This window comes from Carlito syrichta, unplaced genomic scaffold, assembly GCF_000164805.1.
Source record: "Carlito syrichta isolate Samal-C Ts95f unplaced genomic scaffold, Tarsius_syrichta-2.0.1 Scaffold222157, whole genome shotgun sequence".
In the NCBI taxonomy this organism is placed as follows: domain Eukaryota; kingdom Metazoa; phylum Chordata; class Mammalia; order Primates; family Tarsiidae; genus Carlito; species Carlito syrichta.
Genome location: NW_007166253.1, coordinates 49325 through 62900, shown reverse-complemented (window position 1 = coordinate 62900; position 13576 = coordinate 49325). Strand labels below are relative to the sequence as shown.

Below are 13576 nucleotides of genomic sequence, written 5' to 3'. Positions count from 1 at the left end.
TGCAGTAAGGTAGAAGGAATAAGATCTGATGGTTGATAGCAGAGTGACTATAGTTTCCAACAATGTCTTATGTTTTTTTAAATAGCTGGAAGAGAGGACTTGAAATGTTCCCAACCCATAGACATGATAAATACTTTAAGTGGTGTACCCCACATATCCTGACTTGATCTTTAAATATTCTATGCATGGAACCAAATATCACATGTACCCCATAAATATGTACCAATTATGATTATGTGTCATTAAAAAATTTAGACCGGGTGCAGTGGCTCAAGCCTATAATCCCAGCACTTTGGAAGGCTGAAACAAGAGGATTGCCTGAGCCCGCGGGTTCGAGACCACCTCAGGCAACATGGCGAGACCTCGTTTCTACAATAAATCAAAAAATTAGCCAGGCATGGTATTTGGAAGGCTGAGGCGGAAGGATCGCCGGAGCCTAGAGGTTGATGCTGGAGTGGCCGTGAGTGTGCCACGGCACTCCAGCCTGGGCGATAGAGTGAGACTCCAACTCAAGAATAAATAAATAAGCAAATGAATGAATGAATAAATAAACAAACAAATAAAATTTAGGTATGTAAACCAGATCTTTTCCCTGGTTTCCTCCTATCCCTTCTTCCATCTTTTGAAGGAAGGAGCAGATGTATTATTAGTTCATTTTTCTCATGTGCACCTGAGACAGGTTGAAATGCTTAGTTAGAACATAAGCTGACACTTCCTGATTAGCTAACAGTTGACTTATTGATGATTCTGCAAGCCAATGGTTCTCTCTTCTCCTCTTCTAAAGACCTCTACTTGACCTGCTTTGGGAGCTGTCATGGAAAAAATATCCAGACCCAAGATACTCCAGAATTCATGGAGAATATTTGGATTAGGAAATGGTGGGAAGAAAAGGCCTCTAGAATCCAGATCTTACAGGATAAGATATTTGGGAAGAGTTAGCTCACTCGACTTAATGTGTTTATTCTCTAAAGACATTATTCTTTATTCTCTAGGTGATAACATGCCTGAAATGTCACATTGCTTGGGAATTCAGCAACGAGAGAGACTTGCTTTCATTAACAAGCAATTTCTTAGCACACACATGAATCCCTTAAAGCACTACAGGGTTCATTGGGACTCTTAGCTTAATTGTGGAAACAGCATGGTAGGTTACTTCAGAATAGTACTGAGGTCGGGAACCAGGATGAGTAGAACAGGCCTGGCACCTGAGCTGGTGTCAGTACCCTAGATACATGGTGGAGGTGCATGTGAGGAAGTGGGCGTGAAGGGAGCCAGTGCTGCTATTCACCAATGTCAAGGTCTTGAGGGAACTCTGCTCTTGTTCCTAGGACCTGGAACGGACACTGATGCAATTATTGTTACAGATAGCCCCACCATACATAAAATAGGCTCTTGTGGGATGACCCAACATTGTTTCTATGAAAACATGTGTTGTAATTTCCGAACTGTCAATTTGGAGAGGAGATTTTAGAGCAAAATCCTGTTGAGCTAAACTAGAATATATGTGCATGTTCTAAAACTCTATAATTTACACACACACACACACACACACACACACACACACACACACACACACACACACACACACACGTTGTAACTAAGTGATGTTTACTTATTCCAGGGTCTTACTATCCTTATGTCGATAGGAACTCTGTTCTTAAACTTTATTTTTCTTTTTGGTCTGTGACCTTTGGTCTTTCATAGCTTACTTTGCCCAGACTCTAGAAAGTGAATAGGAGAGAGCGAACGCTCATGCTTCTCCATTTTTACCACTTTTCTTAGGTGCTCCTAGCAGAACCGTCCTTACTAGACATCCTGTGTCCGTTCTGAAACTTCAGGAAGGTCTCCTTTGCCTCCCTCTATGCCCTGCTCATCCCCAATTCACCCATAATATTGATCTTAGACTTTCTTCACTCTGGCTTACAAAGCTGTAGGAGCTGGCATAGTCCAAAATCCATAGGGTGGGCTGGCAGATTGGAGCCCCGGTGGTGGAGTTGAAGAAGGCAGCCTGCTGGCAGAATTTTCTCTTCCTCAGGGCAGATCAGCCTTTGTTTTCTCTTGGGTCACCAACTGATTGGATGAGACCCGCCCACATTATAGAGGATAATTTGCTTTACTCCGAGTCTTCTGATGTAAATATTAATCTCACGTAAAAAGAATACCTTCACAGATATCCAGGCCAGTATCTGACCACAAATGTGGGTACTGTGGCCTACCCAAGTGGGTACATAAAGTGAATCATGATAGTCTAAGTGAGTTCCCCTAAACTGTACTGCTGGCGAGCTCCACAGTTTGAACCCAGGTCTGTCTGGCTGTAAAATCCTTTCTCTGCAGCCCCCAGCACCTTAATGTGATCAGCTTGTTTCTTGTAGCATCTAACTGAGATGTCAGGCCTGTGGGAAGAACGAAATGTGGACTAGAAAGGGCACGTGGCTTGGGATCTTCAGGTGCTGGAAGAATTGGATGAGGGGAGGGCAAGTCGGGGAAAGCACATCTGGATGGCGACATGATTAGAAGAAGCTCTGACTGGGTTGGGGGATGGGCAGAGGGGATGCCAAGTTTGCTCTGATTCAACAGTTGAGGCTTGACCTGGATCTGGGTCTGTAGAACATACTCCATCCACGTTTGTATCAGAACATGAACTTCTCGAAGTTCATGTATCTTACTTATTCTTTTATATGCCCTGGGCGCCTAGTAAAATGACCAGCCGTTAGATGGAAGGATTCTCATCTACTGAACTTCCAGGAGAAGATTAGGATTAGGCTTTTGGTGTTGGATGTCTGGAGCCTGGTGTGCTCTTGCAATGTTTTCTGAGAGGTTGAACACATCTTTTGTTCCTTCTCCTGTGTGCTGTCTGGGTAACACAGGGGCCTTGTAGGGCACTGCAGGTGAGAAGCTGCTTTCTGCCTCTTGGCCACGTTCCCCGGCATGCTCTCTCGCCATCCTCAGAGAAAGTAGAACAACTGCTGGCTTGTGGCATCAACCATGTTCCTGATTGTGCATCATACCTGTCTATTCACCAGATGCTTCCCTAGGCCTATCTCTACTGTGGCTAAATATGAAAAAGCAAACTAGGTCGTGATTTGGGTAGTAGGTGACTACATTCCTATGGGCAGGTGGGTTTTTGTTGAAATAGTTTCCTTTTACTTATGTTCACATACCTGAGTGAAGGCTTGTTAAAATGGAAGAAAGGACCAGACAGGGACAAGGAGAACTGCTGTCATGACATTTGGCATCCTGACTCTAAAACCACTTGGTAAACGAACTCCTCATCAAGACAGGTGGTACCTTCAATCCGGATGGATTTACTCTGAAGTGTGGCCGCTAATCACACTTGAAGGTTCATCTAACTGTGACTTGAAAAGTCCACCTGGTTTCTGTTTTGCGCGTGACGTCAGGCTCTCTCTCTCTGCTTCAGCGGATCCCCCTGTGGTCTCGGAAGAGAAAGGGCCCTGTTACCGACTTGTCAGTTCCGGGAGACAGTGTATGCACCCTCTGTCTGTCCACCTCACCAAGCAGCTCTGCTGTTGTAGTGTGGGCAAGGCCTGGGGCCCACACTGTGAGAAATGTCCCCTTCCAGGCACAGGTAAGACACGCCCACCCGTACGCCCAGGCACATGAGTATGAGGACAGCTTTGGTGGCTTGGGTCACTGTTGGTTCCTGACTTTAATTTTTCACAATACGGGGTAAAGGTTATTATCACAGTTGGAGAAACCATAGACGTACAAGGCTGAATCAGGGGGAAATTGTGTCAGAGATGTTTTCATTTCTGTGTAACATTAGACTTCCTTTGGAATATTAAGAAAAGTCGTTATATTTTATCCTCCACTTTCAGGACTCAAAGTCTGATCCTTGAGTATAGAGAGCCCAGAAGCTCTGCCAGGCCTTGGGCCTTCCTGATGAGTGCTTGACTGTTCCCCCTTCACAGTCACTTGGCCTTTGCAGGCCGACTCATTCATTCCCTTACTGAGCAGCGTGCTTAATTTCTTTAATTGGAAATAGAGGGAATTATATTCATGGTTGAGTTCTTGTCATGAAGATTAATAACTCAAGGACAGAACCTGCCAAAACTCCTATGAGCTTCCAGGGGAGTTGGAGATGAAGAAGTTAATTATTCTTTAACCCTCAGTTTGGTGCCTAATTGCCTAATGCCCTAAAAAGGCAAATTTATCTCTTTAATGACCTTAGTTCTACCAAGAAGCCACCAGCTTCTCAAGCAGGATCTACAAGAGTTAAATAGAATAGAAAGAAACACAGCCTGCGGGTATCAGGCATGATGTTATGAAGGAAGGGGTGGCCTCAATTTCAATGGCTGAGGTGGGCCTAGCACAGTCTACTCAATGGCTTATTGATGAGATCTGCCCACCTAAGGAAGTATATTAACTCTCACGGGCTGAGTAGCAGACAAGGTTTGAATACAAATTTGAGCATCATGATCCACCTTTGTTGATGGTTAAAATCAGAAAGAATCAGAAAGGGTAATACACCATTGATGGTATGTTGGGAGACTGGATACCTTAAGACGCCTCCAAAGGGCTCTGGTACCAACCTGTGCCATCTGATTTACTCATTATTAATAATCAAGTAAATAATCTTTATAATTCATAGACACATTTCTCTTGGAATTCAATTTTGGTAGCTTTGTCATCCTTATATGAAGCATCAATCAAGATGGTGAATGTAACTCAGGGATGTTCCTCACTGATACTATGACTACATTTGACAACATTATTAAAGATAAAATTTTCGCACTTAACTAATTTTTGGTCATGCGATTTTCCAGTGAAAGTATTTAGTTTATGGATGCTTTAGCTTTGGTAAAACAAAACATGTTTTCTTCTGGAAACATCCTTTCAAGAATTGTGCTTCCCAGTTAAATGCAAGAACACGGTTTCACCTTTTAGTGTGTGAGCCTTAGGAAAACAATATTTTAGCATGCCATGAGGTATATTTAAGAGTCTCCTTTTAACTGAGGACTAATTTTAGACCCTGAACATTCAATAGAAGATCTCTTCTTCCGTGGAAGCAAGAAATGACATATTTTACTTCCGTTTTAAAAGTTGAAATGACAAAGCTGACCATGAGCTCTTTGGTGTCTGCATCTGATTATCTGCCTCCAAACTAACACCAAAGGGCTGAGGGGGATTTTCCTCATCCCCTCAGGCCACACACTGTCTTGTCGCCCCTGCCTGCCTTCCCTTTACTTATTCAAGGGGCTACACAGTAGAGGTTAACACATTACATGTGCCCAGTCTACTTTTTTTTTTTTTTAAGAATACAAAACCACTTTTTTTCCCCTCCTAGCAAGGAGAGGTGCCACAGAATAGCTCCTGGGCCTCCGGTTAGTTAAACCAGCTGGTCACGGCCTGGCTTTTACCCAGTTGGCATTCCATGACCTTTGACCTGATCATGGTGGCATCCTGATCTGTCATTTCCTTTCTGTCCTGACTTCGGTCCATCGTCCCTAGCATGTCTCACTATGCTGGGTTTCCTCTCTCTGTCCTGGGAATCTCCCTTCAAAGGCCCTCCCCTTTTTAATCCTTCTAAACCAACATCCTCATAATGGCCGATACAAGCATGTTGACTGAATTCTTTGGGTCCTTCCAAACAAACCACGAGGATTCAAACTATGAGGATTTCAGTGCCTCATCTCCCTGAATAGGGTTTTTTCTTTTCTTTTCTTTTTTAACCTTCTTGCTTGTCATCTAGCTTAGAGAGGTGTCACTGAGCACTTCGTTAATAACTTATAGAATTGCATCAAACCAAGAAGAAAAGAAAAAAGCCTGATTTTTTGCCAATATTAAGCATACATACCACATGAACTATATATAATGTATAGTGTCTTTTATACATAAGCCTCATAATATATTATGTAATAATATTTTATATATATATATACACGCACACATATATATATATAATATCTCCCAATTGATTGCATATGTGTGTGTGTAAATATGTATGCGGGGTGCCCAAAAAAATGTATTCACATTTTAAGAGATATTATCTATGTATTACTTTTTGAAGTTAATTGCATTATGACAGCAATGTGTAGTATGATGTTTGCTCAACAGTGATTCCATCATTTTCTTTTCTTTTTTTTTTTGAGTTGGAGTCTCACCCTGTCGCCCAAACGATTCCACCATTTTCTTTGTCCTGCCTGTCGCATGGTGACGCTAGCATTCATTTGATTAATGCTATCTTTTGCGTGAATATCCTACTTAAAATGTGTACACATTTTTGGGGCACCCCATGTATATATATACACCCACACACAGTCGGCCCTTTGTATTGATGGGTTCTGCGTCCATGGATTCAACCCAGATAATTAGTTGAGTTTGTGGACACAGAACCCACAGATATGGAAAGCTGACTTCTATGTCATTTCATGTAAGGAATCTGGAGCATTGTAGATTTTGATAGCCACAGGGATTTTAATCCCCCACAGATCCTGAGAGGTGACTATATATAATATGATATATAAAATACATGCTAAAAGCTAGGCTATGTTTGTAATATATGTATTCTAATTGAGTATGATAAGGAATTAACAGAGAAATGTTTAGTAAAAGAAAAGGTTGGAATTTTTTCTGTAAATAAGCAAGTATATCAGAAATTCAAGCGATTTGCTTACGTTTTGCATCTGTCTTTGAAGTTTTAAAATGTAACTATATTAGTGGTGATTTATTAAGAGATATTCATCATGCTGTTTTCCTCTGTATAAGTTTGCACTGTTAGATTTTTAAAAGGAATATTTTCCCATCCCAAATCTAGCTGCTTTTAAGGAAATCTGTCCTGGTGGAATGGGTTATACGGTTTCTGGCGTTCATAGACGCAGGCCAATCCATCACCATGTAGGTAAAGGACCTGTATTTGTCAAGCCAAAGAACACTCAACCTGTTGCTAAAAGTACTCATCCTCCACCTCTCCCAGCCAAGGAAGAGCCAGTGGAGGCCCTGACCTTCTCCCGGGAACACGGGCCAGGAGTGGCGGAGCCAGAAGGTGAGCGTGGAGCTGGATTGTGGGCTCTAGCCGTTCGTCTGCATGTCTTTGCTCTGGTTTCCATGGTTATACCCCTCTAGAATAGTTTCTCAGCCTCAGCTACTTTAGGCTGGATAACTCTTTGATGTAGACCGTTTAGGAGTATCTGTGACCTGTAACCTCTAAATGCTAGTAGCATCCTTCTGCCTCCAAAAAGAAAAGTGCAAGCATTGCAGATATTCCAAGGTGGGGGGGGGGGAGGCAAAATTACCCCTGATTGAGAGCCACCGCTCTAAAATAATATGTACCTAACCCATAACAGTATTCCATGGTAATCTCAGGGCACTGTCTTGCTGCTTTGGGGCCCTTTTATCTTGGTGTTTATTCCTGGAGAAAGACTTAGATCTTTCAGGGAATGGCCTTAATTCATTCCTCGTCTAGAGGCCCGTTTAATAAATATGTAATTACTTTATGAAGTGGAATCCACTTTTCAACTTTTAAAAAATTGAAACATCGACGACTGAGCTTCCATGAAATAAAGTTGAATGGGCAGTCAGGGCAATGGAAGACAAAATGAAGGAAGGGAAGAGACGGTCACAGGGCCCTGGAGATCACCTAAGATGGTCCTTTGATTTACTGTCAGAGAAACGTGGGACCTAGAGAGGGGACATGCCTTGCCAGGTAGCATACAAAGAGGATGTAATGGGACTGGTGACCGATGAGCACGTTTTCCCCAGGAAATGGTTCAAGGCCTTGTACTCTGGAGACAAAATTGCCTTGATGATCTCTCTGGCATTCAGGAAGTGATCATCTCTGTCTCTTCTTATAAACCAGTGTATCTGAAACCTGGAATATCTTGGTTACTACAAAAATTCTCACCCCAGATAGAACAAACATTTTAGATTTGTGTGGAGAATATAAAGAATATTCTAATATATATACATTCTAATGAAGCTCCTGTTGGCTTTTCATAGTTCATTCTTAGGTCAGAATTCAAGGTGCCCATTTATGGGTCTTGTGAGGAGGTGGGGTGCCCAGTCTCGTGGTGGGCTGGGAGCTTAGTGCAGTCTTCTTTTGGGTAGGCAGGTTTTTTCCTGGGCTCTGAATGTTCATGTGTTCTGGCCTATTTTAGTCTACTCTTTTGCTTGTTACACTTCTTCCTTAGATAGGTAGAGTAAGCAGGGCATCACCTGGAATTAACAGTACTGATCAGTTTCCCCTGTGTACTTAGTGTCATGGCCGGATGTGTGCAACTGTTTTATGCTTTGCACAGGCAGGAAATGGGCTTTGGTTCAGATTTTGCCTCAGTACTTTCTTGGTGGTAGGTTAGGCAAGACCAAAAGCTAGTTGACTTTGTCCAACTAGAAGAATACTACAGCTTTGATTTTAATGTATCTAGTACCCTGATTGCTTTTAGGGCTAGTGCACCTACCCAACCCGTATACAAATATGTTTATGGAGCCCCTGACCTACTCATGAGAAATATCCTGGTGATTGTTGACCCAGGGCTTGTGGACTAATATGAAGGGCTGATTAATGAAAAGCAAGTCTTTTAAAATGCAGCACCCCTGCCAATAATGTTTATGGTTATGTAATGTGTAATTTGTTCAATAGATGGATGCTAATTGACTCTTGATAGATTGTGAGATTCTTTTTTATTACTTGGGTAGCACATCTTTGTAAACATGTTCATAGGACTTCATTAAGGATTGGAATACTCCAGGAATATGGCCCCAATTCTCATGTCTATTATTGAAATAAGTGACATTTTCTTAACATTGACTCCAGAGAACATTTTATATATTATATACTACATTAAGGGCAAGTATTTGACCAATTAATGAAAATGCTTGTTTTCTAAGATATGGGAAGTCCCACATAATTGAGATTAGGCATAAAAGAATGTACTGGAAAGTATTGCCTTCTTTAACTTTTTAGTTTAATTATCTTAGTTTGGAATGGGAGATTTGAAAGACTAATTCACATCTACTCCCTGAACTGTAGTTGGGGCATAACATAGCACTGAGAGTTCTCTATCAGTCATGTGTAAAATTCCCCTGAGATGGCAGATGACCTTAATTCTGCATTTGCTGTGGTTTGATTCTTAATCCTTCTGGACTCTTATTGCTTTTTAAAAATTGAAATACAATACAGTAAGTTGTCTTAAGTTGTACTAATTCTCTCTTTCTTTTCTGGTTTTAGTGGCAACTATACCCCCTGAAAAGGTAATTTATTCATTGTTTGCAAATTTTGTTTTTAAACGTTTAAAATGATTTCCTCTTAGAATATGCTTTTTTAAAGACTTAAATATAGATTGTATGTATTATGCCTCATTTGGTTTAAAATAGCATTCAGTTTTTCAAGAAACATTTATTGAGCACCCATTATGTTACTGGCATTGTTCTCAGAGCTAGGAAAGCAATAGAGAACAAATCAGACAAAACTCCCTACTTTCATGAAGCTTAAATTCTAGTGAGCAAGAAACTGGAGAATAATGGAACTCTGGGACATTAAAATCAGTGAATCAACTAATTGTCTGGACCATCCATGGAAAGAAAGGCTCCTACATGTTTAGGTAATTGTATATTCTTAGATGCACATATAGTGAATGAGGTGCTTAACTCAACTGAAATCTAACATCCACGTTTGAATTGAATTAGAACAGAGCCTACCCTGGAAAGTTACAATCATATACTAGAATGTTTCTTCTTAGACATGTTTAGCAGTCTACTGGCTTTTGGCCGTGCAGGGGGTTTCTGAATTGGGAGCCTTGTTAGTAGGAAATTTAGACAGTTTCTGGCTCTAAGTCCTCTTATGTATTTTGTTCTTTCTCTGAATCTTGCTTTGGTTGTTTAGTGGATGATCATATGGAAATGAGGTAACTTCTTAGTGTTTATACATTTAGGTACCATTCATTCAGTGGGCAAGAAGGCACTATTAGAATTTAGAGGGGTGCAAGACATATGTAAATTACTATGGTTTTTTAAATCTTTAGCTTGTAAATATGGGATAGAGTAACATATATGTTATAACTTAAGAAGAAAAGAATTATAATTCTGGAGTGTTAGCACTCATCAGAGAAGCCATATTATATTGAGCTCAGAAAAGGCACCACAGATAGGCATACTCTGCGTGCCCATTTGCAGCACTTGGCATCTCAAAAGTCAGTGATGGAGAGACGTTTCCAGTGTTGTTGAGTTTGAATTTAGTTCTGCTTGGTGCCTGAGAGGTGTCATTTCCCTGGTGAGCACACCAGCCAATGGCCTGGCAGCTGCATGGTAACCCAGTTCTTCTCTGCCTATGATTGATTTGATAGTGACTCTCATTAAGAATCTGAAAGAGAGTCTGAACACTTTCTTGTATACTTTTATTGCATTTTATCTGGTGAGGCAGTCGTAGGGAAGATGCACTCTTAGTCTGTGGTCTTGCTACCTTACGAAGGTCTTGTGATGTCATGAAGTAGGTGAAGAGACAGGAGGATGGTCCAGGGGCGGGTGACTGCATGTACACAGGTGTTGTAGCAGGAACTGACCACAGAGGGAGATGGGACACCGAGATGTCTTGCCAGGAAGCTGCCTTTATTCATTGGCACTAGATTCACATCCAAAGGCTGAGCCCCTAAAACAGCGAGACATTGCCTTATATATTAATTATTTACATTGTAACCTCTTTGTCTCCCTTATAAGGTTACAATTTGGCATTATTCATTTGATTGGATATTTTGTAACTCGAGGCTGCAGTTAGCATTACATATTACACACTGATTGGTTTTACATAGTTATTTCATTTGCATGGCCTGTTTGCTGCTTGGCTTACAAGATCACTATCCTGATTGGATTTTGCCAAAAGTTTGAACATGTAGCCCACCAAAGTGGAAAGCCCACGAAAAAAGTAGCACAAAGAAACAGGAAGTAACTTATTTTCCCTTTTCTACTGAAAGTCCAATTAATCTTAGGTTCGACCCTTTTCTTACTCCTGCATTTTCAGAAGGGTCCTGCCTCAGTGTGGGGGAGAGCACAGCATGGTGAGGAAAGACTTAGAAAGAGAATTGGGGGCTCCTTTGGAAGGCTCAGGACCCCAGACTTCTCACCTGGGAAGTGGTGCAGATTCTCATGTCCACTGCCTCTGCTGATGGGGAAGTTCTATCTGTGCACAGCAGGAGTGAGTTCACACCTGATTAGGGTCAGCTCCCTGATGGCATTGACCATGGCCACGGGGAACAGGGTGCCGTGCGACTGAGACTGGTTGAACTCATCTCTCATAGGTCGTCAAAAGCTAGTTTATATTCTCAAAAAAGAGAAGAAAAATAGGGAAGAATACTAAGTGCTTGGTATTTCTGGGAGAGGCATTCTGGCAGGATTCGTTCACTGAGGTCGAAAGAAAGAGGACAGCTGGGAAGCCAAGTGGGTGATGACCACAAGCTGAGAATAAGAAAGGGGGTCGAGCTGGGGCCGTGGAGTCTATGGATAGGGAAAAAGGTGAACAGCCGTAAGAAAGTGCTGGAAGGCAAGGTTTGGAGTGAGGAATGAAAGAGGGAGCACTAAGAAGTGATTTTACATAGACTTATGACTGTGGCACTGGCAGAAATGACCAAGTGGGCATGAGAGCCTGGACAGCATTGGAGGGGGCGGATTTGAGGTACATCTCAATGGAATTACCCACCCTGTAGGCATTCACATCTACAAAATGGGATCTGTGATGAGCTCTTCAGGCAGGCTCTTTCAGAAAATGCAGAAGAAAGATGACTGTTGAAACAGGAAAAGGGCTAGGAGGTGAGCAGAAGCCAACAGAGTAAGAGTAAGCCTTCTGGAAGACAGCAGTGACCAGGGAACGTGATCTAGACTCTCAGTGTAATGGTGCTGTGAGCTTTCTGGGGTCCCTCTGGTGTGGGTGAAGTCCGGACCCTTAGCTAGGATAATAGGCTGGTCTGCATGGGCCCTAAGGAGCTGTAAGCAGACGCTGAGCCATGGATGACGACTGCTTTTTTGCTTGAGGGCCAGGGGACAGGAGTGGGCACCAGGACGTGTGCGCAAACCTCAAATCCTCCTCCTAGACAGCGGTTTTCTGTTGCTCGGCCTGGCTCTGTCTGTTCAGAGAGCTGGAGTGGTAGAGTTACCAGATGTGAGGTGAAAGGAGGCCATGATGACTGGCTGGTTTAAAATATTTGAACTCACCGCGTGTTCCTTCTTTCGACGCATCTGCTGCATCCATTATTTGATCTACTGCATGTGACTGGTCACCTTAGTGGGGCTGAGCCATGTGAATGGGGTGAAGGCTTGGTCCTCCTTGGGGGTTATTTTTGCCCAGTTGCAGACCAAATACGGCCCCCTGGGCCAAGACATTTGCTTAAAAAGCCTGACTTTGGGCCTCAGGGAGACACGGCCAAGGATGCGTGCATGGGAAACACGGCAGCTTGTCATAGGAGCACCATGGCAGTAGTTTGTTTGCTTTTAATTTCACACAATTGCACAGGTAAGGTCCTGTGGTATCTCTTTGCCTTTCTGAGAGTATAATTAATTAAATAAGTAACAAACTAATAAATACAGTAATATGTGGGAAGCTAAAAATAATTTCTGTTTTCTATTCCTCTCTCTCTTCCTCCCCCCCCTGCCCGCCCCCTCCCTCACTTTAACACAACCATCCAGGAAATACCTTCATTGGATCAAGAGAAAACCAAACTTGAGCCGGGCCAACCCCAGCTCTCTCCAGGCATTTCAACCATTCATCTGCATCCACAGTTCCCAGGTAGCCTGTGGTGATGTGTGCTGTCTGTCAGAGTATTCTGAATGAAAGCATAAGATAGGACCCGTTTGTCTTTGATTTTGCTTAATAAATCATTAGGATGCATCATTGAAGTTAAGTGTGAAAAGCGCTCGCTTAGATATATGAGTATATATATTGAATGTGAGTGTGAGGTATAGTATTGGAATTATTATAATGGGAAAGATGGGTTTTTCACTGTTTTCTGGGATCAGGAGTGGTATATCTATTACTCACACATTATTGAAGGTCACTGTGTGATGAATGGTCATTTTTCTTGGCTTCTGAGTCGTGCTCAGATACTCTTGCTAAATATTGAAACCAGAGCCGTAGATGAATACCATGAGCTTTCAGAAGCTATAACAGTTCTTTATGTCCAGAAACGACTATGATCTCTGGCTGGACTGAATTATGCTTGCATTTGGAAATGAGATCTCAACGCACATAGCAGGCTTTAATTTGCTTTTTATCCCTGACTTCCTCATACAGTAGTGATTGAAAAAACATCACCTCCTGTGCCTGTTGAAATCGCCCCCGAGGCGTCCACGTCCAGTGCCAGCCAAGTGATCGCTCCTACTCAAGTAACAGGTCGGTGCAGTGTTTGTTGTGTGATGTGTCTGACGTGGGTCAGAACCTCATTTTAAATGCAGTATCACATATACAGGATTGCTCATGCAGGGTTGGTCATTATGGCAAATATTTGGAAATAATCTAAATATAGTTAAAAAGGAGGACTATAGATAAATTATAGTGCATAGGCTTTGGAGTATCACATAGCTATTAAAGTATGCTTTAAAAGAATAATGTCGCATGGCGGATGAGGCGGGCCCGGGG

General features: G+C 42.2%; 1 protein-coding gene across 1 annotated transcript in view; it reads left to right on the top strand.

Moving 5' to 3' along the window:
• LTBP1 (latent transforming growth factor beta binding protein 1) overlaps positions 1-13576 on the top strand; it is a gene marked incomplete at its 3' end in the record, with an annotated part of 310157 nt that overhangs the window by 248912 nt on the left and 47669 nt on the right. The window contains exons 10-14 of the mRNA XM_008051691.2: positions 3419-3586; positions 6776-7003; positions 9185-9207; positions 12628-12727; positions 13232-13330. Coding sequence (XP_008049882.2) covers positions 3419-3586; positions 6776-7003; positions 9185-9207; positions 12628-12727; positions 13232-13330 — 618 coding nt within the window. The remainder of the gene's footprint in view (positions 1-3418; positions 3587-6775; positions 7004-9184; positions 9208-12627; positions 12728-13231; positions 13331-13576) is intronic.